The following is a 27257-nucleotide window of genomic DNA, read 5'->3' as shown; positions in this document are numbered from 1 at the left end:
TATCTAAATACAACACCTTTCGCTAGAAATTTCAATATTTAAAATTTTTTTTTATCGAAAAATCTCTAATTTACTTAAAGGGGCTATACCAGTGTAACCCATGCAAATTTAGGCGATTTTCGTGATTTTTTTTTTTAAAGAAAGTACTCGATTGATTTTTTCGAAATTTTTTTACACATAATAAGGTACATTCTCAGCTACATTTCAAATTTTTTATTTACAAAAAATATTGAAAAATAACGGAGTTATATGCTGTCTTCGGAGGTGCCAAAAAAAAAGTTCCCTAACTGCTGACATGATTCCAGTCGAATGAGTTGTTGAAAGAAACAAATTTAAAAAGGCTATTAAAGTTTAATATTTTTCATATACAATGAACTACGATTTTTGAAAAATATCAAGTTCTGAAAAAAAAATTTCGTAAATTAGGTAAAAAATTGGTATTTTTTTAATGAAAACTTTCAACCAATCAAAAAAATCGTAGGTCATTATACGTCAATGTATTGTTGAGTTATGATGTCAGCCATTTTGAGAAATGTCGTTTCGTTGTTTTAAATCTCTTCCAAAACTATCCAAGAATATGTCTTTAAAATTCCAGAGGCCAATTCGACATACATATTTTCGAAGCTAGAGCAGTTTTAGTGGCCGAGCGTCGAGCAGGTGCGAATGCTCAGGCAGACTTTAAAGCGCGTTTTCTCGAGTTTTCATTTTCACAAGTGTTAGAAATCGTCTTAAAATTCCGTTTATCGCAATCATTTCCTTCCCTTTCAAAAAGAATTGCTAAAAAAACGCTATTTTCGGCTTCTAAAGCAGACTACTGCCTTAAAGTTTCGACTATAGCTGCTTATACCAGCGAGCGGTCGATCTTTAGAACGCTGCCATTCAAAAACTATTCAAGATGCAATCTTACCGCTTTCACAGGATATTTTTGAAAGTATAAACTATCGATTGAGCAAAAAATAAAAAAATCGAATTTTTGAAAATATCACACTGGTATAGCCCCTTACCTACCTGAATATTATTCCAAATATAAAATATTTTTCTATTTTTTATTCCAAATACCACCAATACTTGCATAAATATGATAATTTGATAAATATAATATATAGCTATTATAAAATTATATTGTAATTTAATCCCAATGCAAATTTGATTAGTAATGGTAGCCAAAACACTATTAATTATGAACAAAAAATATTTAAATATGTAGCGAAATTCGAAAAAAATTGCTCACTTGAGGTTATGCATGAAGCAACTGACGAATTTGCTGAAATATTAGTAACTAGTAACTAACAGCAGTAAATGTAAAATTAAATGTTAATTATTTATAATTAATTAATGAATTAAAAATAATTATAAATAATTAATTAATTAAAAAATATTAATTAATTAAAATTAATTAAAAAATATTAATTAATTAAAATTAATTGAAAATAATTGTAATTAATTACTTAATTAATTATCAAAGTATTGAAAAGGGTATTTATACTATAATTAAAAATTAAAAAAAAAAATTATGTATATCTAAAACACTAGCATTAAGAGTGTAACGAGCATCACTCTCAACATTTATTTACAACTAACAAAAAATTAACAACAAATAAGCTAATTTAACAGTTATTTCATTTAGCTAGCAAAATTACGTAAATATTAAAAAATTATTATTAAAATTAAAAATTATACAAAAACCATTATATGTGATGGCATCGAGCGCGATGCGCATGGAGAGAAAGCGTCAAATTCTGAAACCAAATTAGCTTAAAATGCGTAAAAAATATAAACATGTCAAATATCTTATATAAATATAAATATATATTAAATATTCGTGAAAATTTATTAAATGTAAAATATATTAAAATGAAATTATAAATGTAAAATATTTTTTCTTATAAAAACATGTTTTAAAATATCAACTTAATTTAGTACACACTAATTTGATTATATAATTAAGTGCGCTCATTACTAGACCTTGTAAGTATAGTAATGCAATTAAGGCACATAATTTACTGACTAGTTAGTTTATTTAGGCATATTTACTACACTGATCGATACATAATCAACTAAAATTAACAAATATTTAATAAGCTCTTAAGACATAATTCAAACGATAAGGAATTTTGCACATGCGACTGGAAATTGTGCAAAATCGCATTGATTATACAACAAATTTAAGATACATATATATAACCGATATGTGTAAGGCTTTTTAAAACTGCGCGTCTATCGAATATATACATATAAACATACCTATACCGTTAAGTGTATGAAGCTTACAAAAAGCTGCTTTCAAGCTTACTTCATTTTTGCTGCGAATAAAATATGAATTACTTAAACTCTAAATAAGTTTACTTTAATTGACTCTAAGAGGCTGGATGAGCTCAAAATTTGGGAAACACATAGTAAGTATGACAGAGAAGGTAAAATAATTTAATTTCCTTACAAGAAGCTTTTTAAAAGCTTAAAGCTTTATACTTTGAAATAGAGCATAAAATATAAATAAATATTATCTTACTAATTTTTTCTCATACTCCACGAAAAGAATAGAATTCATAAGTTTCATTTTCTACTAAAAGTTTATATCCACTTCACTCCACTACGAGTTTAGTCTAAAGAATTTTACTTTTAGTATAATATATCCAAGTGAAATCCATCCACCATTTATGACACATTTATTCCCCTGAGTACTCACTTTACATTTTTAAGAATTTTAAAACTTTTTCTTCCAAGATTTATTATGATTCTCGCAACTTTTATTCAACAAGCATATTTGTAACCGAAGCTTTCACTTTACGAACTTCTAAGCGCCTTGTTGCATCTATTTGAAATTGAATGCCACTCATACGGCCGTTATAATAAGAGCCACTGCGAATTTCCGCTAAATTACCGGCGCTAAATTATTACTTCGATAACATTTGTCAGGTTGCATGAAGCATCAGGTGGTTGTTGCGCCATTGAATCCACTTAAGTGTGGAAGTGAAAAATATGTACAGATAAAAATAACAGCACAAACGACGCAAACGACTTGTCTTCTTCTTTCTTTCTTTTCATTTTTTTTTTAATGCTAACGATGTAACAGGTCATAAATATAAATAGGAAAACATCAGGAAGACACGAAGACTGCTTCCGGTGGCAGCAAGTGATATACATTTGTGCCGAAGTTTGTGAGCTCCGGCTGTTGTGTGTTTTAGCTGAGATGTTAGCGTTTTCGGAGCAAGAACGTGCTTACTCAGCTCGAGGGACTCGAAACAGACAAAAGCGTATGTCTATATATACTATATATATGCCCTTTAAAATATGAACATGGTAAATATTTTACCAGTTGTAAAGTGTAGCACAAAATTCACGTTTATCAATTCCCTTGACGTTGCAGGTAAGCACTGTTTAGCTAAAGCATAGCCATAATACTTAACTTATAATTTGATAGCAAGCATAACTTTCTTAATAATTTAACAACTTAAAAGCTTATCAGCAAGAAAATATGGTTTTTTCTATAAATTTTAAGCATTTTATTATTGCTTTTACTGTAAAGACTACTATTAAATCTCGCCTAAAATCTTAGAATAGCAACTGGGATTTTTCTAGGCGGCAATTAATTGAAAGTGAGAGCGCAGCAATTACCAGCTCACATGCAAATAGATGAATGAGTTGCCCTGTAGGAAATTTTCATATTTCATTTCATACTAAAGGGATGGAGTTTATTAATAAATATAAGTGAAATTCTAAAATTACTAATTTAAGTTTATAAACAACTAGCAGACCGCTCCGGCTTCACACGGGTTTAAGCAAACATTTTAAAACTTATAAGTTATAGGTTTTGAAATTTTGTTCAGCAAGCAGCTGCGAGCTCTCGTTCCTCGACTCTCTGGCACGCGATTGCAATGCGAAGAGAATGACTTGCAAGACGATTTTCAATTTCAGATTCTCCATCACGGAGTCTTTTTGACAACCTCACCTGGGAACTATTTCCAGAAAGTTGAGATTCTAGGAATTAATATAGCCTATGTAGCTTTCCAATGGTGAAAGAATTTTTGAAATCGGCACAGTCGATTTTGAGTTTATTCATTACAAACATACATACAAATCTTTCCTCTTTATAATGGTAGTGTAGATAAAACAATACTGATCTTGATATTTTGCAGTATAAATAAGATAAAAGTAAGACTTTTCTCATTTCATTTCTAATTTTAAATTTTGTGTAATTATTACCAAAAATAATTGTTTAATATTACGGACTTCTTAACAGTGCTGAATATTTTTATGAAATTAATGTTTGATGTAAGACGAAGTAGTATCCCTATACCCAAATTATAAGTTTAAAACTTATTTGAGTGCTTGAAGTAGTGTATATAATCCATATTCTCAGTTTCTCATTTCTATAATATGATGTTTATCACTCCAAATACTCTCCTTACCGAATTCTCCTTTTACATTGCAGTAAGTGACATTTTTCCTGCAGGGTCAGCATACAATATGATTGAAATATTTTCAACGAGTCTCGTGTAAGGTCTATACGAGTCAAGAGGCAATGTATACAACACGTGCTATACATATATGCAGTTATAATTAGATATGTGTGTGCGTAGGAGAATGCAACAAGCTGCAATTTGCGTTATACAGAAACCACTAATTAGTGGGAAAGCGCACATGAAATAAACCAGGTGGAATTGTTGTTAACGAGAAGTTAAATTATACTGATAAATACATTGTTTTTAACATAAATGCGTGGATATATTTGCGTATTCCCCCCATTCTCGATTTAAAATTTTGACGATTTTCAATGGGCTGGAAAATAAACATAAATAATTTTTTAGGGTTGTAACTTTGCATACATTTATTTAAAGACTTAAAAAAAAAAAAATACATATTTTTATTGTTGTTTTTTTTTTTTTATCTATCAAAAGCCCTTCTTTTCGGCGGCGCATGTGATTTCCGCTCACTGGAACATCTGAAACCAAAAATTCCAACGGCATTAGAAAGAGTAAATGTTTGTCTCTGATATGAACTAGGATTATTAATTTCGCAAAAAAAATAACAAAATGGCGGACCTTTGAAAATTTTTTTGGAAAATCCCCTTTTTTCAGCCACAAATCAAGTTGAAAAGTAAAGAAGATCTTCACCGATTTGATTTATCCTAGTTCACACCATAGCTATATATGCATAGAATAACGTATAAAAATTTGGAACCTATTGGATTACTAGGTTTTGAGTAACCTCATGTGCCAGTCGTAACTGTTTCGAGAAAAACGCGTTTAAAGTTTTGAGAAGCAAATTCCTGGGTATAAAACCTACCTACGTTCAATCTTCAATCGGCTATATCTTCAAGAGTTTTTGAAACTTTAAAGGAACATTCGTGAATAGTTATAGGTTCGAATTAAATTAAAACAAGTAAGGAAGGGCTAAGTTCGGGTGTAACCGAACATTTTATACTCTCGCAATTTATTTATTTAACTTTATTTATATTATATAATACACAATTTGACCCACATATTCGTCATATATATTGCATAAAGTCCATTGGAAGTTGGAAAACATAATATTAGTTTAGAAGCACCGAGGTCATCGTGTTCGATATATGGGACCTTAAAAACCTATAGCCCGATTTCGGCGATTTTTAGAATGGAGCTTCCACACTATAAACATGGTATTTGTGCACCGATATCTTCACTAGTGCTTACTTTATATATTGTAATGTAAACGATTCAGATCGTCTTCAAAGTTCTGGTATATAGGAAGTAGGCGTGGCTGTGAAGCGATTTAGCCTATTTTCACAACATATCATTGAGATGTAAGGAAACTATTACAAACCAAGTTTCATTGAAATCGGTCGAGTAGTTCCTGAGATATGGTTTTTGACCCATAAGTAGGCGATGCCACGCCCATTTTCCATTTTGTAAAAAAATCTGAGTGCAGCTTCCATCTGCCATTTCTTATGTGAAATTTAGTGTTTCTGACGTTTTTCGTTAGTGAGTTAACCCACTTTTAGTAATTTTCAACCTAACCTTTGTATGGGAGGTGGGCGTGGTTATTATCCGATTTCTTTCGTTTTTGGACTGCATTAAGAAGTGGCCAAAAAACGACTGCAGAAAGTTTGGTTTATATAGCTTTATTGGTTTGCAAGATATGTACAAAAAACCTATTTGAGGGCGGGACCACGCCCACCTACCTAAAAAAATTACATCAAAATGTGCCCCTCCCTAATGGGATTCTATGTTCCAAATTTCATTTTCATAACTTTATTTATGGCTTAGTTATGACACTTTATAGGTTTTCGGTTTCCGCCATTTTGTGGGCGTGGCAGTGGACCGATTTTGAAATTGTATTCTAAAGCAACCTCCTCAGGGTGCCAAGGAACATGTGTTCCAAGTTTCATTAAGATATCTTAATTTTTACTCAAGTTATCGCTTGCACGGACAGACGGACATCCTGATTTCAAATCCACTCGTCATCCTGATCATTTATGTATATATATTTTTTGAAACCGAGAATGGGGGGTTCCCTTTAACATACTGAAAATATTCATGACAAATATGAGCGGATATATTAATTTTTAGAATTTTTATTTTTATTTTTGAGTTTTTTTATTTATATCATGCCATTTTTAATTAACTCACCATATGCTTCATAAACAATTTCTAAATTTATCCACCAAGTGTTTCGTAAATATCCATCAATTAATTTATTTCATTACCTTACATTTTTTCAGTAATTTTTTCCATTGCACACACTCAAACAACACTTTCGTTAAATTCTCATTTCACAGTTCAATTGATACGGGCATTGAACTTGAACCACAATCTCTTCTGCTGTCGCAAGACAATAACACATTTCGGTATGAACTCCTGTATATTTAACTGCTTACATACATATATGTATGTATATATATCTCCTATATAAATTAGCTAAGTTACCCACGCTTAAGCGTCGTACCGCTCCATTAGCTCAGCTCAATTGACAACGCAAATTTTCTTAGCTCAATTGAAGCTTAATACTTAATATTGCAGTGCAGCTGGAGCATGTACATAAGCAATGAACTTGATATTGTGCCTTGAAAAGTTTCTACAAATATTTATATATCTTCTTTCTACATGTATACATACATCTAGATCTAAATGCTCGTGCATATGCACTTCTTCTAAGCTTCATGTGCAAATGTATTTGTCGCAATAAAATACCACCTTCAATTAATTTAACGAGGTCATATGTGGGTCAGCAAACTCATCTGATCTAAATTGTGTTTAGTAGCACAAATTTATGTGCAACACATATATATATTTAACTGCATATATGTATGTACATTTGTATAAATTACTTTGGCAGATAAATATAAGTAATATAAGAAATAAATAATTTTATGAAAATATTTTTTTTATTACAAGTAATTTAAAATTATTTTTTTCTTTAATTTTACTTAAGAAATACAAAAATAAAATTTAAAAAAAAAATTTTTTCTCCTTGCCGCTTATAATTATTTTTCTTTTTTTCTTTAATTTTACTTAAAAAATACAAAAAAAAAATATTAAAAAAATAAAAAATATTAAAATTTTTTTTTCTCTTGCCACTTATAAATAATTTTATTATTATTTTTTATTAAGCTATCCTTGCGGCAATAAAATGTGATACACATTGCTCTGCACTGCTGTTGCAGTGGCCACATTCGTGAAAGTACGCACATTACTAGACTGATCCACCGATGCAACAGCGCTTGCGCTCACCGAAGTGCTTATGACAATGTCCTGTGGACGTGCGTTAACGGCCTATATAAAAGAAGAAAAATTAAATCATAATTAATAAATATTAAACAAATAAATAACACAGCGTTTCCTACCAGACAAACCCATAAGACGAAAAACATTCCGCATAATTTCGCCATTTTAGCAACGCATGTAAGTATGTACGCATACAAATCCACTATCTACTATTGCAATAGCGAACGCTTCTGTTCAGCATGCAATGTCAAATGCAACTAATCTTTTGAGCGCATAACATTAACGGTTTTATATGCGTTTAAGTGCATAGTTGTACACTAAGGGCTGCTGCTAGTCGCTGCTAAGCTAAGCTTACGGTTGTCTGTATGTAAGTATGCATTTAATAGCACGTACTCGGCAAAATTTGTTCGCAGAAATAACAACAAAATTGTGCATTTCTCAAGAATGTTTATTAATTAGCGATATCTGATTTATGCCTCTCTGCCATACCATAATTATTGTTTACTGAATTTTGTATGTCTCTGACACTGGTAAATACTATTTATGCAACTCAACTCAACTCTCACTAAAATGTAATTGCAGTGTTATTGATTTGTTATCAGGTGGTTAAATTAATAATAAGGCACATGAATGACGTGTTCTATTGATGAGTGGTGTGCATTACTAATACACCTAAGACCTGGGTTGAAGCACAGTATTCAACTAAAACCACGAATAATATTCTTCGATAGGTAAGGGCGAAGTTCAAAGAAGTATATTTTTGCTATAGAAACGAATAGTATAAAGAACAGAAGAAGTTCATGCAAGCACCTAGCAAAGACGAAATTTAATCATATAAAAAACACACTGCCTTGACATACTTTAAATCGATTAACCCTTTCATGCCCAATGTTGCTTATAGACAACATTGTACTTACTGGCTTCTAATTCTTGTCATTTAAATTTTCTTGGTCAGCGGTTTTTTCAATTATGTAGACTTGTGTGTTGTGCAAGTTTACAGTTACTTTTTCTTATAAGTGCTGTGCACGTGTTCATTCAGTTATTTAAAAATAAATATTTCATGAAAAAATATTTCATAAGAAAAAAACCCAACGGTTTATTTATAATAATGTAATTGTTGCCTATAGGCAACATCCTGTAACTAATGAATCAGGATACGAAAGACTTTGAAATTTTTATCACTTCACATTTGAGTTAAGACTAATATATATCTGTACTAAAAAAATTTTAATTCGGGCATGAGAAAGTTAAGAAAGACATTATTATATTAGTGAAGTAAGTATAGTATATATACTAGAGCTCTTGGTATCCGACTAATCGACTAAACGAATTACCGAATAGGGCATTATTCGAATAATAATATTCTGTTTGTACTATTCGGATAGTCGTCAGTCATCGACTATTCGATTAACCGCTCATTTTCGACTATTCGGTTAACCGTTCGTTGTCGACTATTCGAATAGTGCAAGTTGATTAATTTTCTTATTTTTATTGAAAAAAGTGAAACATTAAAACTAACAAAAAACTCGCAATTTTTTTATGACTGTCATGCCAACACTGTTGTTGTTTCACATGAAGAATTAAAATATGACTGATACAACACTGCGTGGTATGTTTCTTGAGTTCGCTATTCTATACCCCTACCCACTTGCTGCCGAATTTTTTCAGTTTCTTGCGGCATATGCCTAGTACCGGTTACTTTTTGGAACCGGTTTTTTTTTGGGACACACTCGTGGTAGTGTGGGTGGTCGGTGGGTGTGGCTTTGGGGCGTTTTGGAGCAAAACTTCGACGAGTGGGTAGTCGGTTTTCTGTGAAGAACCGGTTTTTTTTGGGTCGGTCAGTGGTCGGTTTTGCTCGTGCCCTTCTGCCCGAACACTGCTCAACCGATTTATACCGCACATTGTATATATCTGGAAAATACGGACATATATCTGGTTTGGCCTTAGCAAAAATCGCTGTTTTTTCATTTATTCGAATAGTGACAGTATAACTATTCGAATAACCGCAGTAGAACGACTATTCGAATAGTCGGAACATTGCGACTAACAGAATAGTGCTAACCGGTTAATATTTGTACGAACGTTTACAAACCGGATATTCGAATAATCGGTTTTCAGTTTAATCGAATAATTTTAAGAGCCCTAATATATACATTCAATTTGATAGGAGATAAGTTGTGTTTTCCTTTCAAATTTATTTTAAATTTTCAGTCTCAGCTTTCTCTCTAACTCAATCTTTATATTAAAATAAAACGCTATTACGTTTTTTAAAAATGTTTTCGGGCATGGCCAACTCCGAAAGATGTATCATTGGAAACCAAGAGACTAAATAAACACCAATAAAAGGGCTCACCCTTGTTAGCTTGAACCCATTTCAAATAAATCCTTATTAAAAATCAGATAACAAGAGAAATGGGGCTTCTGAACTCACTGTACTGTGTGTATTAATACCATGTTGTAGAGCGAGACAAACAGTAACGTCGGTTTTAGTTCATTCCAAAAAGGTCACATGTTTTGCTATTCGTATAATTATATTTTTTTCTGTATCGTCCACAAATAATATTTTTCTGTACCCGGATCTTAAATTTTTTCAATTTCCCTCCTCATCAATACCTTCTATACTCCCGATCTGCTGATGAATAGTAATATCATTAACATTTATGCTTTTAGGTGATTTATAATAGAACAAATATGATGAGAAAATTGTTTGTGTCATTGTCATTAGTCTGGTCCGCTTATTTCGAAAATAATGTTGACAGAAGAAAGTCCGAGAGATTTAGCCAGAATATAATAAGCAATTTTAAATTCTTCAGTCTATGTTCGATCAGTTCGATCAGATGGGTATCATCAGTATAATCTAAAGCTACATAAATCAAAGAAGACTATATATTTTCTATAAGCAACTTATTAAAAGGCCAATAACGAAGTAGAAAGTTATTAAAAAATAGAATAATAGTTAAGCATATTCATTAAAAATATTTTTTTGTATTAATTACTTCATTGTATATTCGTAATTCTACCCTATCCTACTAAAGTTACTATTGAATTGTAGTCAAAAATAGTGCAAAAACTTAAATTATTTGGCTTCTATTAAAGTATTAAACGTCCTTAAAATGTATTAATAAAAAAATAATTAAAATAAAACTAATTTATTAAATAAAAGTTTATTCATTAATACTATTAAACTTTAATCGTGTAGGAGTAGTATATGATAAGTCTCAGTTTACACTAATGTACATTAATTAAGTCACTAAGCGCCTTCATTCCATATAATATTCCGCTACATTTATTCATCTCGACAGCAAAATATGGAATATATTGTTCTGTACAACGCTCGATGTGGCTACATTACTGAAAGTACGCACGCCGTCACTGTAATAGACCGACGCGGTAGCGCTGGCACTCGCCGATGTTTTTATAGTAATTTCCAGAGGACGTGATTCGGCTGGCTGTAAGTTAATGAAACCTTGTAAATTGCAATAAAAAAAAACTAAGATTTACGGTAAACAAACCTGCAACAGCAGACAGAGGCAGATGGATAACACTAGAAAACCAGGTTTAATAGATTGTGTCATATTCAGTCTGTGCGTGGGTTGTTTAGGCGGTGTGATATCTAGCAGTCTTGGTTAGCAAATGTTGCATGGATAATAATAGTAGTAGCTTTTTATAAAATAAGTTCTGAGTCATACATGCGTCTACTGGCGGTACACCTGTGTTGCAACACGTGTCACTGGCAGACATGCGCTTTCAGAGTAAATAAACCCACACATTAACTGATTGGAATACTTTGAATGTAATTATTGGTTGCAATTAAAATCTTTTGATAACTTTGCATACAACATTATAGCTTTTCAAGCTGCGAGAGCGGGTTATTTTTTCTGCTATTAAATCTCACCAACTACATATACCTTCGCTTGTATGCTCATATTCACCTTACATTAAATAGAATTATCGCTTATCGCGCCAGTTATTGAGAATTTCCCTTCATAATCACATCAACTATTGCCCTCACAGCCACCTGCGTGTGGTGCACATCTTTATTACTCATCTACTCAGCTGCAGCTAGTTTCTGTGAATTTTTGATTGATTTTAATGACAACACTAATCTTTGGGCGCTAATATGTTTACGCTATTATAATTGCTAGGTTCTATTGAAAATAAGTACATTAATAGCAACGGCAGTGTGTATAAAAAGCTACGCTTCCAAATAGTTTAGCAACAGTTCATCACAAGAGCCAACACGCAACAGTTTGAAAAATCCAAACAAATTAATTCAAAATGAATAAATCCATGACTTGCGTGTTTCTGCTTTGCATCTGCCTATCACTGAAGGTATTTTGAGAGAAAATAAATTAATTGAAAAACAAATTTCTAATAATTCCTTAACTCCATTAACAGCTGACGGCAGCGCGTCCTGAAGGCGTGGTGATAAGCAATTCGGTCAGCGCTGTGTCCACGGCCAGCGTCAAAAACGATCCCAATCTGCGTTCGTTCACAAATTTCGCCAATGCCAATTCAGTGCAAAAAGATTTGTATCACATACTGTGCAACTGTGGACCACAGGAGGAGAACTCTAGCAGTGCGGGACAAGACTGAAAGCTGGCGTACTGCAAAGAGTTTATTAGTAATATTGTACTAGTTTTAAGGGTTTGTTAGAGAATCTCGAAATAAATAGATATGATAATTAATTAAATGCTGCTAGAGTTCCTTCATTTTAAGAGACTCAATAAGAGTGAAATTTTTGAAATTTTGACTTTTTTAATAGACAGCACTTAAATTGTCCAAGCTGTTAATTTAAATTTGCTATAAAAGCTTCTTAGGCATTATATTTCAATATCCTCTTCATGAAAAAACTGTAATTTTCCCATATCCTCATTACACCAACATTAACTCGCTCAGACTATAGCTCCTTAAACCCAGTGCTAAGCTTTTAAGTACATTCAGCTCAAGCAATAAAAAATAAAGCTTTAGAAAAACATTACAGTTAAAAAAGCTCTATTACTACCAAAAAGCTTAGAAAATTAATTTAAGAAATTAAGAAACAAACGCTTTCATGTGCCTATCAAGATTTGGATTTGAATTTGTATGATGTATGTACATCAATGTAAAGCTATAATATTCATATATTATTATTGACCGATCGATATAAGCTTTCGAAGTACTATAGATAACATTGAAATGTTAGTAAAGTTACTAAAGAGATCAATTTGCATTTTCTTTAATTTTATTGTGCTTGATGGAGTACAACGAACTCTATGATATTATTTCTCCGCAATATTCGAAGTATTAATAAATACTTCATTGAAGTATTTTGAAACAAACAACAAAATTTTGTGAGATATTCAAACGATTTGTGCTCTATTACGTCCTCTTAAACATACCTACATATTAACTTATATATACGGTATAAAATCTACTGGATCCTTATATTAAGTCCACGGGAGCTAGGGGAAGTTATGACACGATTTTGCCCATTTTTGGCACGGAGACACATACATATTATTAAAATAGAAATATTTATACTGAATATATTTCGATTTTGAAATTCGTCGATATTAGCGGTAAAAAATTGGTACTGATGTCTTTATGTCTGATATCTGGCGCCTTGAAAAGTTTTAGTCCGATTGCAACAATTTTTTAATGAGTCATGCCAAACCTCCAGTGCAGTATTTATACAAAGTTATCTTCATTGGTTCCCGATTAATATTTTGCAAAGTAAACGACTCCGATTGAATTGAAGATTGAATTATGTGGAAGTAGTCGTGATGAACCAACTTCATCTAAAATTGGTCGAGTAGTTCCAGAGACTTTCACTAAAAAGTGCGTAATGTCAGGCTATTGGTATGTACATATAGGTACAGTATTTTGGGAAATATTTACAAAAGAAGTAAGGAAGGATTTCACTCATTTTTGGCCCGGAGACTTATTATTAGAAGAAACATATTCGGTAAAAAATTTGTTAGAATCACTGAAGTCTTCATATTCGATATATAGGGTCTTGGAAACTTATGGACCGATTTCGACGCTTTTTAGAAGGACGATGCCACTCTTTAAATGCAGTAGGTAGTACCTTAAAGAAACGACTCTAGAAAGTTTCTTTGTTATAACTTTATTAGTTTACGAGATATCTACAAAAAACTTAGTAGGGGCGGGCTCACGCCCAATTATCTTAGTTATAGCTCTTTATAGGTTTTCGGTTATTGCCATTTTTTGGTCGTGGCAGTGGTCCGATTACGCTCATCTTCGAACTAAACCTTCTTATGGTGCCAAGAAATACGTCTTCCAAGTTTCATCATATCTCAATTTTTGCCCAAGTTACTGCTTGCACGGACGGACAGACAGACATCCGGATTTAAACTTTACTCGTCACTCTGATCATTTTGATATATATAACCCTATATCTAACTCGTTTAGTTTTAGGATTTGCAACCAACCGTTTTTTCTTTTCTAAAAAAAATCCATCCAAATATACCCATCCCTGGTGTGGATGTGCATACCTTCATTTATTGCTTAGTTATAATTTTTCGGTTAACGGCACTTTGTGGGTGCGCCAACATTTAGAGCTTAAGTAGATCAGAAATACACGAAATTCCCACTGGCGCTCGATATAAGAATCTGTAGGAGTTGGTTGATATGCTTACTGGTCATAATCTACATATAATCGAAGCACGCCAGTAGGATAGTAGAGACAGAATGCAGGAAATTACAAGAGAAGAGCACCAACGAAACAATGGAGCTTCTCTTTTGCGCTTGTTCTGCTTCAGGCATTTGGATGCTCCACAATATGAGTAATTGGAGGAGATATCCCTGGTGAAAGCACGTACTCGAGGCATCCAAAAGCCTGACTCATCTCATGGACTAAGTATCAGCATTCCACTGGTATCGCTAAGGATCATTACTGAGCTATGCGTAGCCTATTGGCCTACCAGACTAACCTAACCTGACCAAAAATAACAATTTTTCATGCAAATTAAAAATTTATTAAACATTGAATGTTGTATTAATTTTTGATTTTCAATATTTTGAATAAAGTTTTTGATTTACTTTCAGGAAAATTGAGATCTATAAGACCAGGTCGTATGAGTAACATTGATGTCTGTTCACAAATACACAAATTTTATGTACCTAACCCGCTAATTATGAGCATATAAAAGCACTGGAAAATACAAAATATAATACTGTAAGTATTTATACACCTATATATAAGCTACATACCTACCTTCAGTGAAACTTTTAGTTTTTATACTCTCGCAGCTAAGTTGCTAGAGAGTATTATAGTTTTGTTCACTTAACGGTTGTTTGTAACACCCAAAACTAAACGAGTTAGATATAGGGTTATACATATATACCAAAGTGATGAGGGTGAAGAGTGGAGTTCAAATCCAAATGTTTGTCTGTCCGTTCGTCCGTCCGTCCGTCTGTGCAAGCTGTAACTTGAGTAAAAATTAAGATTTCTTGATGAAACTTGGCACACTTATTTCTTGGCACCATAGGAAAGTTGCTTTCGAAATGAGCAAAATTGGACCACTGCCACGCCCACAAAATGGCGAAAACCGAAAACACATAAAGTGCCATAACTAAGCCATAAATAAAGCTATTGAAATAAAATTTGGTATGAAGGATCGCACCATGAAAGGGCATATTTGGATGCAATTTTTTGGGGAGGTGAGCGTGACCCGCCCCCAAATAGGTTTTTTGTGCATATCTCGCAAACCAATAGAGCTATATAAATCAAACTTTCTGCAGTCGTTTTTTTAAGCCACATCTTAATACAGTCCAAAAATTAAAGAAATCGGATAATAACCACGCCCACCTCCCATACAAAGGTTAGGTTGAAAATTACTAAAAGTGGGTTAACTCACTAACGAAAAACGTCAGAAACACTAAATTTCACATGGCAGATGAAAGCTGCACTAAGTTTTTTTAATAAATGGAAAATGGGCGTGGCGTCGCCCACTTATGGGTCAACAACCATATCTCAGGAACTACTCGACCGATTTCAATGAAACTTGGTTTGTAATAGTTTCCTTACATCCCAATATGTTGTGAAAATAGGCCAAATCGCTTCACAACCACGCCTACTTCCTATATACCAGAACTTTGAAGACGATCTGAATCGTTTATATTATAAAGTAAGCACTAGTGAAGATATCGGTGCAGAACTTTGCACAAATACTATGTTTATAGTGTGGCAGCCCCATTCTAAAAATTTCCGAAAGCGGACCATAGGTTTTCAAGGCCCCATATATCGAACATGAGGACCTCAGTGCTTCTAACCTAATATTAGGGTTTCCAACTTTCAATGGACTTTATACAATATATGTGACGAATATGTGGGTCAAATTGTCTTTTATATAATATAAATAAAGTTAAATAAATAAATTGCGAGAGTATAAAATGTTCGGTTACACCCGAAGCCTTACTAACTTGTTTTTGATGATTGCACAGTCCTAATGACAAAACTGTTATAATCATTTCTCTCATACTAATATTGGGACAGTATACTTGTTGACACATATACATATGAATTATTTAAACCCTTAAAATATATCTTACTAATAATTCTTCAAAAGAATAGGGGAATATTCCATATAAGCAGCAAGTAAGTCCAATTTAATAGAAAAGCGCATGCATACATCGCCAGCACTAGCTATACTTTTGTTAGATAAACAAACAGAAAACAAGTTTTCAATGCGATTTATGAGCACACAAGTATGCACTCACATGCATTACAATTATATATGCATTAAGCTAATTCCGACTGATAATGTCGGAACCGGCGAGTTTCAAGAAAAGCTAAATCACCACAAAACTTGTTTTTATCAGCGCGCATTGCCACCGCAAATTCAATGGAATTTGTAATGAAATGTTAGGGAAATGAATCTGTATTTTTCATGATGAAATGTACAGTTGATGCTATATAAGATTGCAAATTGATTGCAACACCATTCAGTTGTTGAAAATACACTAGTAACGAAAGTAGCATTTGAGGCAAGCAGCAAAGATTATATTATATAATGGTAGAATTTTGGGGCATCTTCGTTGTATTTTCTGCCTGCATAGCATTCCAGGTAAAACTAGGGCATAAAAAATATGACAATTAAAATTATTGCAAAAACACTAAATAATAGAAAATAAAATTATAGCAAAAAAATTATAGCACAAAAAATTATAGCAAAAAAAAATAAGTTTTTGTTACATTTTATAGCTCACAGAATCGCGCATTCAGCATGCAGCAGCTTACCGTCCATCTTCTCTGAGTGCATCTGACGAACTAACAGACTTATCGAATAGTATTAGTGACTCTTCGAAGGACGATGGTGATGCATCGACATTTGTGTTTAGAAATGCATTTGATGTTACGGATACGGATACTTCTTCGGATTCAACACAGGAAACGCAAACGAATTCACCACAACTTGTGGCACATTCAACAGTTACAGAATCAGCTGAAGAGAGCACCACACTTAGCTCAACTGCGCCGAAGACGCGTTTAAGCTTAAGTGAAAGGCGTCAAGAACTCTACGACTTCGTCATCAATGCCACTTCTGTGTATGAGAAAAATTATGTGGGTAAAACACGCAACGTCCTTAGGAAAGTTCTTGTTGAACTGGATGCAACAACCGAAAAGAGTGACGCTCTGAAAGAGGTGATATTTGAAATTAAGACTACACTGAAAGAACTCGAAGCTTTTGATATAGAATCAAATGACTTGGAGGAAGCCTCATCCATTGTCTATGATTTGAATGAAGCATTTGATGTGCCGGTGAATCAGCCGCCAGAACTGGAAGCCGCACTCGAAAAAGTTAGTTGGCTGGATATGCGCTATGAGTTGGACGATGAAACCGTTGAAATTGTCGAACAATTTCGCGAAAAATTCAATAATTTTGTCGCAACGCTAAGGCCGTGGGAGCGCTTGAGGGAAGCCGGCTTAGTAGATCTGAATAGACGGTTCAACGAGAGCACAGCAGATGATGCATGGAATTTGTTCGATGAGTTTTATACGTATTTCTATTAATAGAAAACTGCAATCATTTTCAGCAATTAAGCTGCTTACATAGATAGATCTCTAAAATGACTTCACTCTAAAATAATTAATTCAATTTTTTATAAATATCTTTTCAATAAACATATTTGAACTTTAGCATTACAACAAATTAATTTTTCTATGGAAATGACTTACATCTAATTAACATTTAATTGCCCATTTACGTTGAAACGTGAGCGCCACAAAGGCATCTGTGTGTGTGTGTAACGAATGCAAATTACAACGAATTGTCTGGCAAGAGCATCTGCCTGACTGAGGCGCCAACGCTGTGGCAATAAATACTTCTATTAAGAACAAAATCTTTCTTAGCACTGCTTTGATATGTCAGGAATTTCTCGAGAAGTGATTTAGACTTTAGATTGTGCTTATTACTTAAAAAAACTTCGAACATTTCTAGAATCTGTAGAACTGTTTTGGTATACTCCTCCACAATTAAATGAGAAACTTCCATCCAAGCATAAATCACTAGATTTTGTGAGTTCATCGGCTTCAGAATTTTCGTAATACAAATCTTTAAAGTTTTTAAAGGAATCTACGTTTCTAACAAATGGGGTTTCTTACGAGGTATTTGACTTCTTACGGTCCCCAATAGGTTTGAATTCCGGACTGATTCCCGCACGGATTTCACTACGCAGGCCAAGTATCGTTGCAGGGCTTTTACGCAGCCACAATTTTATTCAGATGGCGAATATCGATTACAATCAATCGCAGATTGGCTAAAATATATCCACGCTATTCTAACGAAATCTGGATGGTCGGAATGTTTTCACCGTATGTTCTCCAGTTTTCACTTATATACTTGTATTCCTATTCCGATTGTTAAGTTGTTTACATATTTTTGCCCTCATCTTAGCAATCTACTGAGTCGCAACAATCTCAAATATTTAAAAATTTAAATATAGTGTATATTGAAGAAATCGAATTTTCTACGTATTTCAAAGCGTGTCTTCAACACGAAAGTAAATTATGAATTACAGTAAGAATTCTAAAGAATATTGAAAGGAAACATACCATAAAATGACGAACCAGATAACATACGACCTCAGTGCTACTATACAGCTATTAATGATAAGAGTGAAAAGGAGATGACATCTAAAACAATAAAATTCGTGTTTGCCATCGTTCTAGCGCTGCAGGTGACAAATTAAGAATTCAAAATGAAAAAAAATTTAATGACCCATATGTTTATTTAAGTTGGTCTCCGTGGCGATTAGTCAGTTCGGTGGTCAATTAGATATGAAGTATGTGAACCAACCCAACATCAGGATGAGTCGTCGAATGAGACAAATTATGCAGGAGGAACCAGACATTGGAATTAATGCACGACAAAATTTTCCACATGGACCAGATCTAAAAGTGCCAGATGTCGCATATGATGAATAGAATGCAAATATGTTTTTAATTATCAATAAAAGAATTTAGTAATAAAGTGACTATATTTGAATATATGAATATATGTAGAAGCGAGAGCGATAATTACCTATCCTCACCGCCGCAATCTAGGAATATATAGAAAAAGTGAAATTAGTGTATCCCTAGTCTGTTGCCGTGCGTTTACATTGCGACCTGTCTCCAACTAAAGTTCTTATATCATTCTCCTTTAAATTTCAATAGTCGGCATCTTCGGCTCTTATTCGATTCAGGCCATGTTTGTCTGCTTGTTGAGCAAGTCCTGAATTGTTTCCACGGAGACGCAGCCATATCTATGACGTATGAGTATACATATTTCATATTTGATGGAAATTATCTGTAACGAAGACTCTTCAAAATTCAGTTAAATCGGTCCAGCAGAGCTTGAGAAACCGTGGTGTATCGATTTGAACAAGACAGTGTCGAGAAAAACTTCTTTTGTTCCGTTCGTTTCGGCCAAGCCAGTTTGGATACCGCACCAGGTTAATACCTCTAACTTCGAGTCTTCGAAAGTAATTTGAATTCTGAAAAATTCTCTCGCAGGCATATTGTCAAATACTTAAACTTAGACAAAACAAGTAAGGAAGGGCTAAGTTCGTGTGTAACCGAACATTTTATACTCTCGCAATTTATTTATTTAACTTTATTAATATAATACACAATTTGACCCACATATTCGTCATATATATTGTATAAAGTCTATTGAAAGTTGGAAACCCTATTTTAGGTTAGAAGCACCGAGGTCCTAATGTTCGATATATGGGGCCTTGAAAACCTATGGTCCGATTACGGCGATTTTTAGAATGGGGCTTCCACACTATAAACGTAGTATTTGTGCAAAGTTCTGCACCGATATCTTCACTAGTGCTTACTTTATATATTGTAAATTAAACGATCCAGATCGTCTTCAAAATTCTGGTATATAGGAAGTAATCGTGGTTGTGAGGCGATTTTGCCAATTTTCACAACATATCATTGGGATGTAAAGAAACTATTACAAACCAAGTTTCATTGAAATCGGTCGAGTAGTTCCTGAGATATGGTTTTTGACCCATAAGTGGGCGATGCCACGCCCATTTTCCATTTTGTAAAAAAATTTGAGTGTAGGTTCCATCTGCCATTTCTTATGTGAAATTTAGTCTTTCGTTAGTGAGTTAACCCACTTTTAGTAGTTTTCAACATAATCTTTGTATGGGAGGTGGGCGTGGTAACAATCGGATTTCCTCCACTTTTGGACTGTATAAGGTAGTACCTAAAATAAACGACTCTAGAAAGTTTCCTTGCTTTAGTAGTTTGCGAGATATGTACAAAAAACTGAGTAGGGGGAGGAGCCACGCCCACTTCCCCAAAAAAATTACATCAACATATTCCCCTTCATAGTGCGATCCTTCATACCAAATTTTACTTCCATAGCTTTATTTATAGCTTAGTTATGGCACTTTAAGTGTTTTCGGTTTTCGCCATTTTGTGGATCCGGATTTGAACTTTTCTCGTCACCCTGATCATTTTGATATATATAACCCTATATCTAACTCGTTTAGTTTTAGGACTTACAACCAACCTTTATGTGGACAAAACTATACTACTCTCGTAGCAACTTTGTTGCGAGAGTATAAAAATCGATTTTTTTATTTCTACACCAGAATACCACTTTAAGGGACAGCATTCGTTCTCGACAACTTTGCAGATTGAAAAACTTCTAAAATGGAACATTGGAATCAGAACACATTTAGCACTTGAAAACTTCGAAATATTGCTGACCACTATCATAAGACCTTACTCTTCATAAATGTTTATACAGTATCTCTTGTTAATAGTTTTGAAAGTGATATTATTATTATTAATTAAAATTCTACGTATTTCAAAGCATGTCTTCAACATGAAATTAAATTAAAAATTATAGCGTGAATATCTAAAGAATAGTGAAGGAAAATATACTATAAAATGTCGATACAGATACATAAGACTTCAGTCCTACTTTACAGCTACTAATAATAAGACTGAAAAGGAGATGACACTTAAAGCAAAAAAGTTCATGTTTGCCATCATTCTAGCGCTGCAGGTAAGAAGAATATGAAAATGAATAATATGAACTTCTTATTGAAAATAAAAACACTTTTAAATATCCTGTTTGCTTATTTAAGTTGTTGTCCGTGGCGCTTGGTCAGATGGAGGGTATGTTAGATATGGAGTATGTGAACCAACCGAACATCAAGTTGTCTCGTCGAATGGGACAAATAATGCAGGATGAACCAGACATTGGAATTAATGCACGATAAAATTTTCCACATGGACCAGATCTAAAAGTGCCAGATATCGCATATGATGAATGAAAACCAGAAATTGTTTTTTTAATTACCAATAAAATTATAATTTGGTTGAATAAAAATAATTTGTGATTTGTTTGAATCTAAGCAATTTAGTGACACATTTTTCGCTTCAATAAATGATTTAACATGCAACCGAATAATTTATACTCTCGCAATTTATTTATGTAATATTATATACATCATTTGATACAGTATATGGGGCTATGAGAATTCCTAGATCGATTTCTCTAATTTTCACCATCAAGCTATATTATATTCAAGACTATAAGCTCCCTTAGTTTTGCTAATATATATCACATATATCAGTATTAAGCCCACCGGATATTTAATAAAAAATCAAATCGCAATGAGGTATTCATCTTCGATATCTGGACCCTTGAAAATTTTCGACAATAAATGAGTAATGCTACACTACACCTCAAATGCAGATTGTTTAGGTTTTGTTCTGGTATCTTCATTGGCTCTTGTATGTATAAAATGGTGTTATATGGTAAGTAGGCGCGACTATTAGCATTTTTCATCGGTAAAGACTCGGTGTCAAGGAAATATTATGTACCAACATTTATTTAAATCGGTCCTGAGATATGGCATTTGATCTGAGTGCTATTGTCCCAAACATTGCTGGAATAATATAAAATTTCAGAACAGTGGCAGTCAGACGAAGCATCTGAGAGTTTAATATAATATATTTTGCTCGTTTTTACCACCCATAAAACAGCACTACTAATTCATTCTCAATTTCTGATTATGGCACATTAATTGATATTAATACCTCTACCATGAAATGTTAGCATTAAATTCTAATTTAGAAGCGTTATAAAATGCCGTTACATGTTATAAAATGTCAGTACTGATTCATGTCCAACAAATGAATTACTAGACGACTAACTGATGGCGCAGATACATGCAATAAAATGGCTTGTAGCCCTGTTGGCTGTGCAGGTTAAGAGATAAATAAGGAGTAATATTTAAAAGGATTAAAATATTACGCTTTCTTTTGCAGTTTGTGACTACCGAACCACCAACTATAACCCAGACGGATCATGGAGTTACCTTAACTATGAAATATGTTAATCAACCTGTTATGGAATTAAGGAATCCCCTTAAAAAGCCCAAAGAAAAAGATACAAGTGAAGAGCCTGGGAAAGATGTGCCCTCGGTGGAACTAGAAACCAACCCACAATCCTCCGAAGAAGCTAAAACAGAACCAGAACCAGATCCAGAATTAGAAACTAAAACAGAACCCGAACCAGATCCAGAATTAGAAGCTAACACTGAACCAGAACAAGTTCGAGTCTTAGACCCTCATTTGAAGCCCAAAAACGAAAACAAATACAGAAATTCAGGTTCGAACTTAGAAAACCTACTACTTGAATTGGGACGATTATACAACCCATCAAGCTTTTCGGCCTATAACAACATATCGACAACGGATGGGAGCAGACACTCACATCGAAATGTAACGACACATTATAACATATAGTCTAAGATATTGAAATTTAAAAATATATATGTTTTCATACGACCAAAAGCATTATATTTCTATTTTCAGAGCCACGTTGGCTCTGAATGTCAAATAATGTATTATAAAATATTTGACTTAATTGGAGATTCACAACACAGACATGAAGTAACCTCAAACTATGGCTAAATTCATCTTATTTCATAAATATTATAGCAAATCGATTCCTTAAGAAGTTCCAGGTTTTTTTAATTCGAATCATCTTGTGGATTTTGCGCTACTCCATTGTTATCAGATAATTCTAATAGACAGCAATAGATACCTCACATTTTATTATATAATATATTATCACAAGGGCTAATTGAATTTATTATTTATAACCCAATATGCTGGCTATGATCGTTAGTCAAAAATAAATCTAATATATTGACTTAGATAAGTAATACATTCGAAAAAATTAAATGTCGATAAAACAAAGACCTCCATAGATATGACCAATGGCAGGATTCCACCAATCATCTCCCCCCCATTTCTAACCAAATTGTTTCCCATTTGGAGGGATCGGCAAATTCCTGCACGGCAACAGATGGTCCAATAACCTGTTAAATATTTTATTGACATGGAAATGCTTATAAAAATATTTTTAAAGAAAAAAACCCCAGGTTGAGTAAAAATCTGGCAATTAGATATACATTTATATAACTCTACCCTCATCAGCAAGGATACATATAAATAAATTATGAGCCTAATATTATTACAAGAGTTTTATTATATTTCGTAACAAATTCAGTTATATTTTATGTCCAATTTTATATACATTGTCTTTGGTCTTGCTTTAAACTCTTTAACATTATTATAGAAGACTTATGTTATATTTGAAAGAATCAGAAATACTCAGCCGATTGCTATATGAACTTCAACGAAATCTTAAGCCCACAAAGGACGCTACGTCGACCACAGTAAATGTTGCCATTTCATACTGGGACGTTCAAAAAAGATGGTATATATTTTCGAAGTAAGTCCATATTTTATAAGCTGTTACATTTGCAATGATCTTACGTTAAATGGTTCAATATTTCATTATTGATCTACCGTGATGAAAATAATTGAAATTTAATGGTTTTATATAAAATTCTAACTGTGAAGTAATATGTACATAGATGTGGATTTCTCCAAATATATAAAATGCTCAATAAAAGACGTGCTTTTCAGTATCAGTGCATCACTATTACTAAAGAATCTGAAACAAAATTGCCTAATGATGCAGAAACAAATGTTGATTTTGATGGTAGCCATGCTGGCTATTCAGGTAGATAACTTATTTCTTAACAAATTCAATTTAAAGCCAATCTCTTTCCAGCTGGGAGCTGCACAATTTCGATCGAGAATGAAATATGTTAACCAACCCAACTTAGAATTTGGTTCATCGATACTTGAGCAACAAGTCGAGGAACAAAATGACCAAATGAACGACCAAAAAAATTACCAAACCAATGACCAAAATGACCAAATGAACGACCAAAAAAATGAACAAACCAATGACCAAATGAACGACCAAACCAATGACCAAAATTACCAAATGAATGACGAAAAAAAAGAACAAACCAATGACCAAATGAACGACCAAAAAAATGACCAAATGAATGACGAAAAAAATGAACAAACCAATGACCAAATGAACGACCAAAAAAATCACCACACCAATGACCAAAATGACCAAATGAATGACGAAAAAAATGAACAAACCTATGACCAAATGAACGACCAAAAAAATGACCAAATGAATGACGAAAAAAATGAACAAACCAATGACCAAATGAACGACCAAAAAAATCACCAAACCAATGACCAAATGAACGACGAAAGAAATGAACAAACCAATGATCAAATGAACGACGAAAAAAATGAACAAACCAATGACCAAATGAACGACGAAAAAAATTACCAAACCAATGACGAAATGAACGACCAAAAAAATCACCAAACCAATGACCAAATGAACGACGAAAAAAATGAACAAACCAATGACCAAATGAACGACCAAAAAAATGACCAAATGAACGACGAAAAAAATGAACAAACCAATGACCAAATGAACGACGAAAAAAATTACCAAACCAATGACCAAATGAACGACCAAAAAAATGACCAAATGAATGACGAAAAAAATGAACAAACCAATGACCAAATGAACGACGAAAAAAATTACCAAACCAATGACGAAATGAACGACCAAAAAAATCACCAAACCAATGACCAAATGAACGACGAAAAAAATGAACAAACCAATGACCAAATGAACGACCAAAAAAATTACCAAATGAATGACGAAAAAAATGAACAAACCAATGACCAAATGAACGACGAAAAAAATTACCAAACCAATGACCAAATGAACGACCAAAAAAATGACCAAATGAACGACGAAAAAAATTACGAAACCAATGACGAAATGTACGACCAAAAAAATCACCAAACCAATGACCAAATGAACGACGAAAAAAATGAACAAAAAAATGACCAAACGAACTACGAAAAAAATGATGAAACCAATGACCAAACAAACGACCAAAATGACCAAACGAACGACGAAAAAAATGATCAAACCAATGACCAAACGAACGATCAACAACATGACCAACAAAAGGATGAAGAAAAAGGCCAACAACATGACCCACACAGGATTGAGCCCCAGCAAAGAGACGAATCACCACCAGTAGTACTAAAACTTTGGGAGCCATTTGACATTTAAGTCAAATTTAATCTTTAATGTATATGTTAAATAAATGAAAGAAAAATAAACATATTACTAAATTAAAAATAAAATATTCTGTGAACTGAAATGTTGTTTTGGGCAGTTTTAATCAGTCTAATAAGGACACTCAAAGGCATAATTGAAATTAAAACATAGTTTGTCACCGACGTTATTCCGAGGTCTAAATATAGGGGTACAATCTTATATAAGAGTGTACAGCTGCTGGCGAAATATCTACTGTCATCAAACTAACTGTTTTGCGTTCGCGTCTTGGCTCCCACGACGGCTACGACTTTGAAGTCGTAGATAATTTCATCTACCTGGGGACCAGCATCAGCAACACCAAAAATATCAGCCTCCAAATCCACCGCAGGATCACTCTTGCCAACAGGTGCTACTTTGGACTGAGTAGGCAATTGAAAAGTAAAGTCCTCTCCAAACGATCCAAAACCAAACTCTGCAAGTCGGCTATTATTCCCGTCCTGCTTTACGGTGCAAAAGCGTGGACGACGTCAACATGCGATGAGACGATATTAGGAGAGAAAAGTTTTGCTTAAGATTTGTGGTCCCCTGAACATTGGCAACGGTGAATACTCCAGACGATGAAACAATAAACTGTACGACTTATACGATGACATAGTTCAGCGAATAAAAAGACATCGTTGTCCGAATGGATGAAAACACTCCAGCTCTGAAAGTGTTCGATGCAGTACACACCGGTGGAAGCAGAGGAAGAAGAAGGGATCCACTCCTTTGAAAAGACCGAGTGGAGAGCGACCTGATTACTCTTGGGATTTCCAACTGCCGCCGAATTGAGAGGGAAAGAGAAGAATGCCGCGCTATTTTCGATTTGATATATATATAGAAGTATTTTTGAATGTGGAAAGTTTATGGCGTATTTTCACCATCTCTTTAGCAATCTTCAGAGTAGTAATAATCTGAAATGTTTAATATTATATATATTGAAATAATTAAATGTACAACGTTTTATAGCGTGTCTGTAGCATAAAATTAAATTAAAAATTATAGCGTGAATATCTAAAGAATAGTAAAGGAAAAATACCATAAAATGCCGATACAGATGCTTATGACTTCAGTGCAACTCGACAGCTACTAATAATAAGAGTGAGAAGGAGATGACACTTAAAGCAATAAAATTCGTGTTTGCCATCCTTCTGGCGCTGCAGGTAAGAAGGATATGAAAATGAATAATATGAACTTCTTATTGAAAATAAAAACACTTTTAAATATCCTGTTTTTTTATTTAAGTTGGTATCCGTGGCGCTTGGTCAGATGGAGGGTATGTTAGATATGGAGTATGTGAACCAACCGAACATCAAGTTGTCACGTCGAATGGGACAAATTATGCAGGACGAACCAGACATTGGAATTAATGCATGAAATTAATGAAAAGCAGAATTGTTTTTTAAATATTAATAAAGTTATAATTTGCCCTACTACGAATATAAATAATTTGTGTTTTGCTTTACTGTAAGGATTTGAGTAAACATTTTCTCACTTTATGGGTTAATTTAGTATTATCATCATT

The 27257-nt window shown here is 33.4% G+C and overlaps 3 protein-coding genes across 3 annotated transcripts; all 3 read left to right on the top strand.

The window, feature by feature from the left end:
- The first annotated feature begins 16616 nt into the window (after positions 1-16616).
- Positions 16617-17860, top strand: LOC105212074 (uncharacterized). The gene is made up of 2 exons (XM_011183839.3): positions 16617-16774; positions 16912-17860. Exons 1-2 carry the CDS (start codon positions 16721-16723, stop codon positions 17719-17721), a joined length of 864 nt encoding a protein of 287 aa, XP_011182141.1. The 5' UTR covers positions 16617-16720; the 3' UTR covers positions 17722-17860.
- Positions 17861-22276: 4416 nt separating this feature from the next.
- Positions 22277-23157, top strand: LOC105212071 (protein TsetseEP). The gene is made up of 2 exons (XM_011183833.3): positions 22277-22433; positions 22495-23157. The coding sequence occupies exons 1-2, from the start codon at positions 22383-22385 to the stop codon at positions 22972-22974; spliced, it is 531 nt and encodes a 176-aa protein (XP_011182135.2). The 5' UTR covers positions 22277-22382; the 3' UTR covers positions 22975-23157.
- Positions 23158-24125: 968 nt separating this feature from the next.
- On the top strand, positions 24126-25796 carry LOC105212072 (uncharacterized protein DDB_G0290685-like). Its single transcript, XM_054227645.1, has 2 exons — positions 24126-24262; positions 24314-25796. The coding sequence occupies exons 1-2, from the start codon at positions 24212-24214 to the stop codon at positions 25703-25705; spliced, it is 1443 nt and encodes a 480-aa protein (XP_054083620.1). The 5' UTR covers positions 24126-24211; the 3' UTR covers positions 25706-25796.
- Positions 25797-27257: the final 1461 nt, after the last annotated feature.

This window comes from Zeugodacus cucurbitae, chromosome 3, assembly GCF_028554725.1.
Source record: "Zeugodacus cucurbitae isolate PBARC_wt_2022May chromosome 3, idZeuCucr1.2, whole genome shotgun sequence".
NCBI classification, from domain to species: Eukaryota; Metazoa; Arthropoda; class Insecta; order Diptera; family Tephritidae; genus Zeugodacus; species Zeugodacus cucurbitae.
The sequence above is the reverse complement of the archived record's forward strand: the minus strand, read 5'-3'. Positions and strand labels throughout refer to the sequence as shown.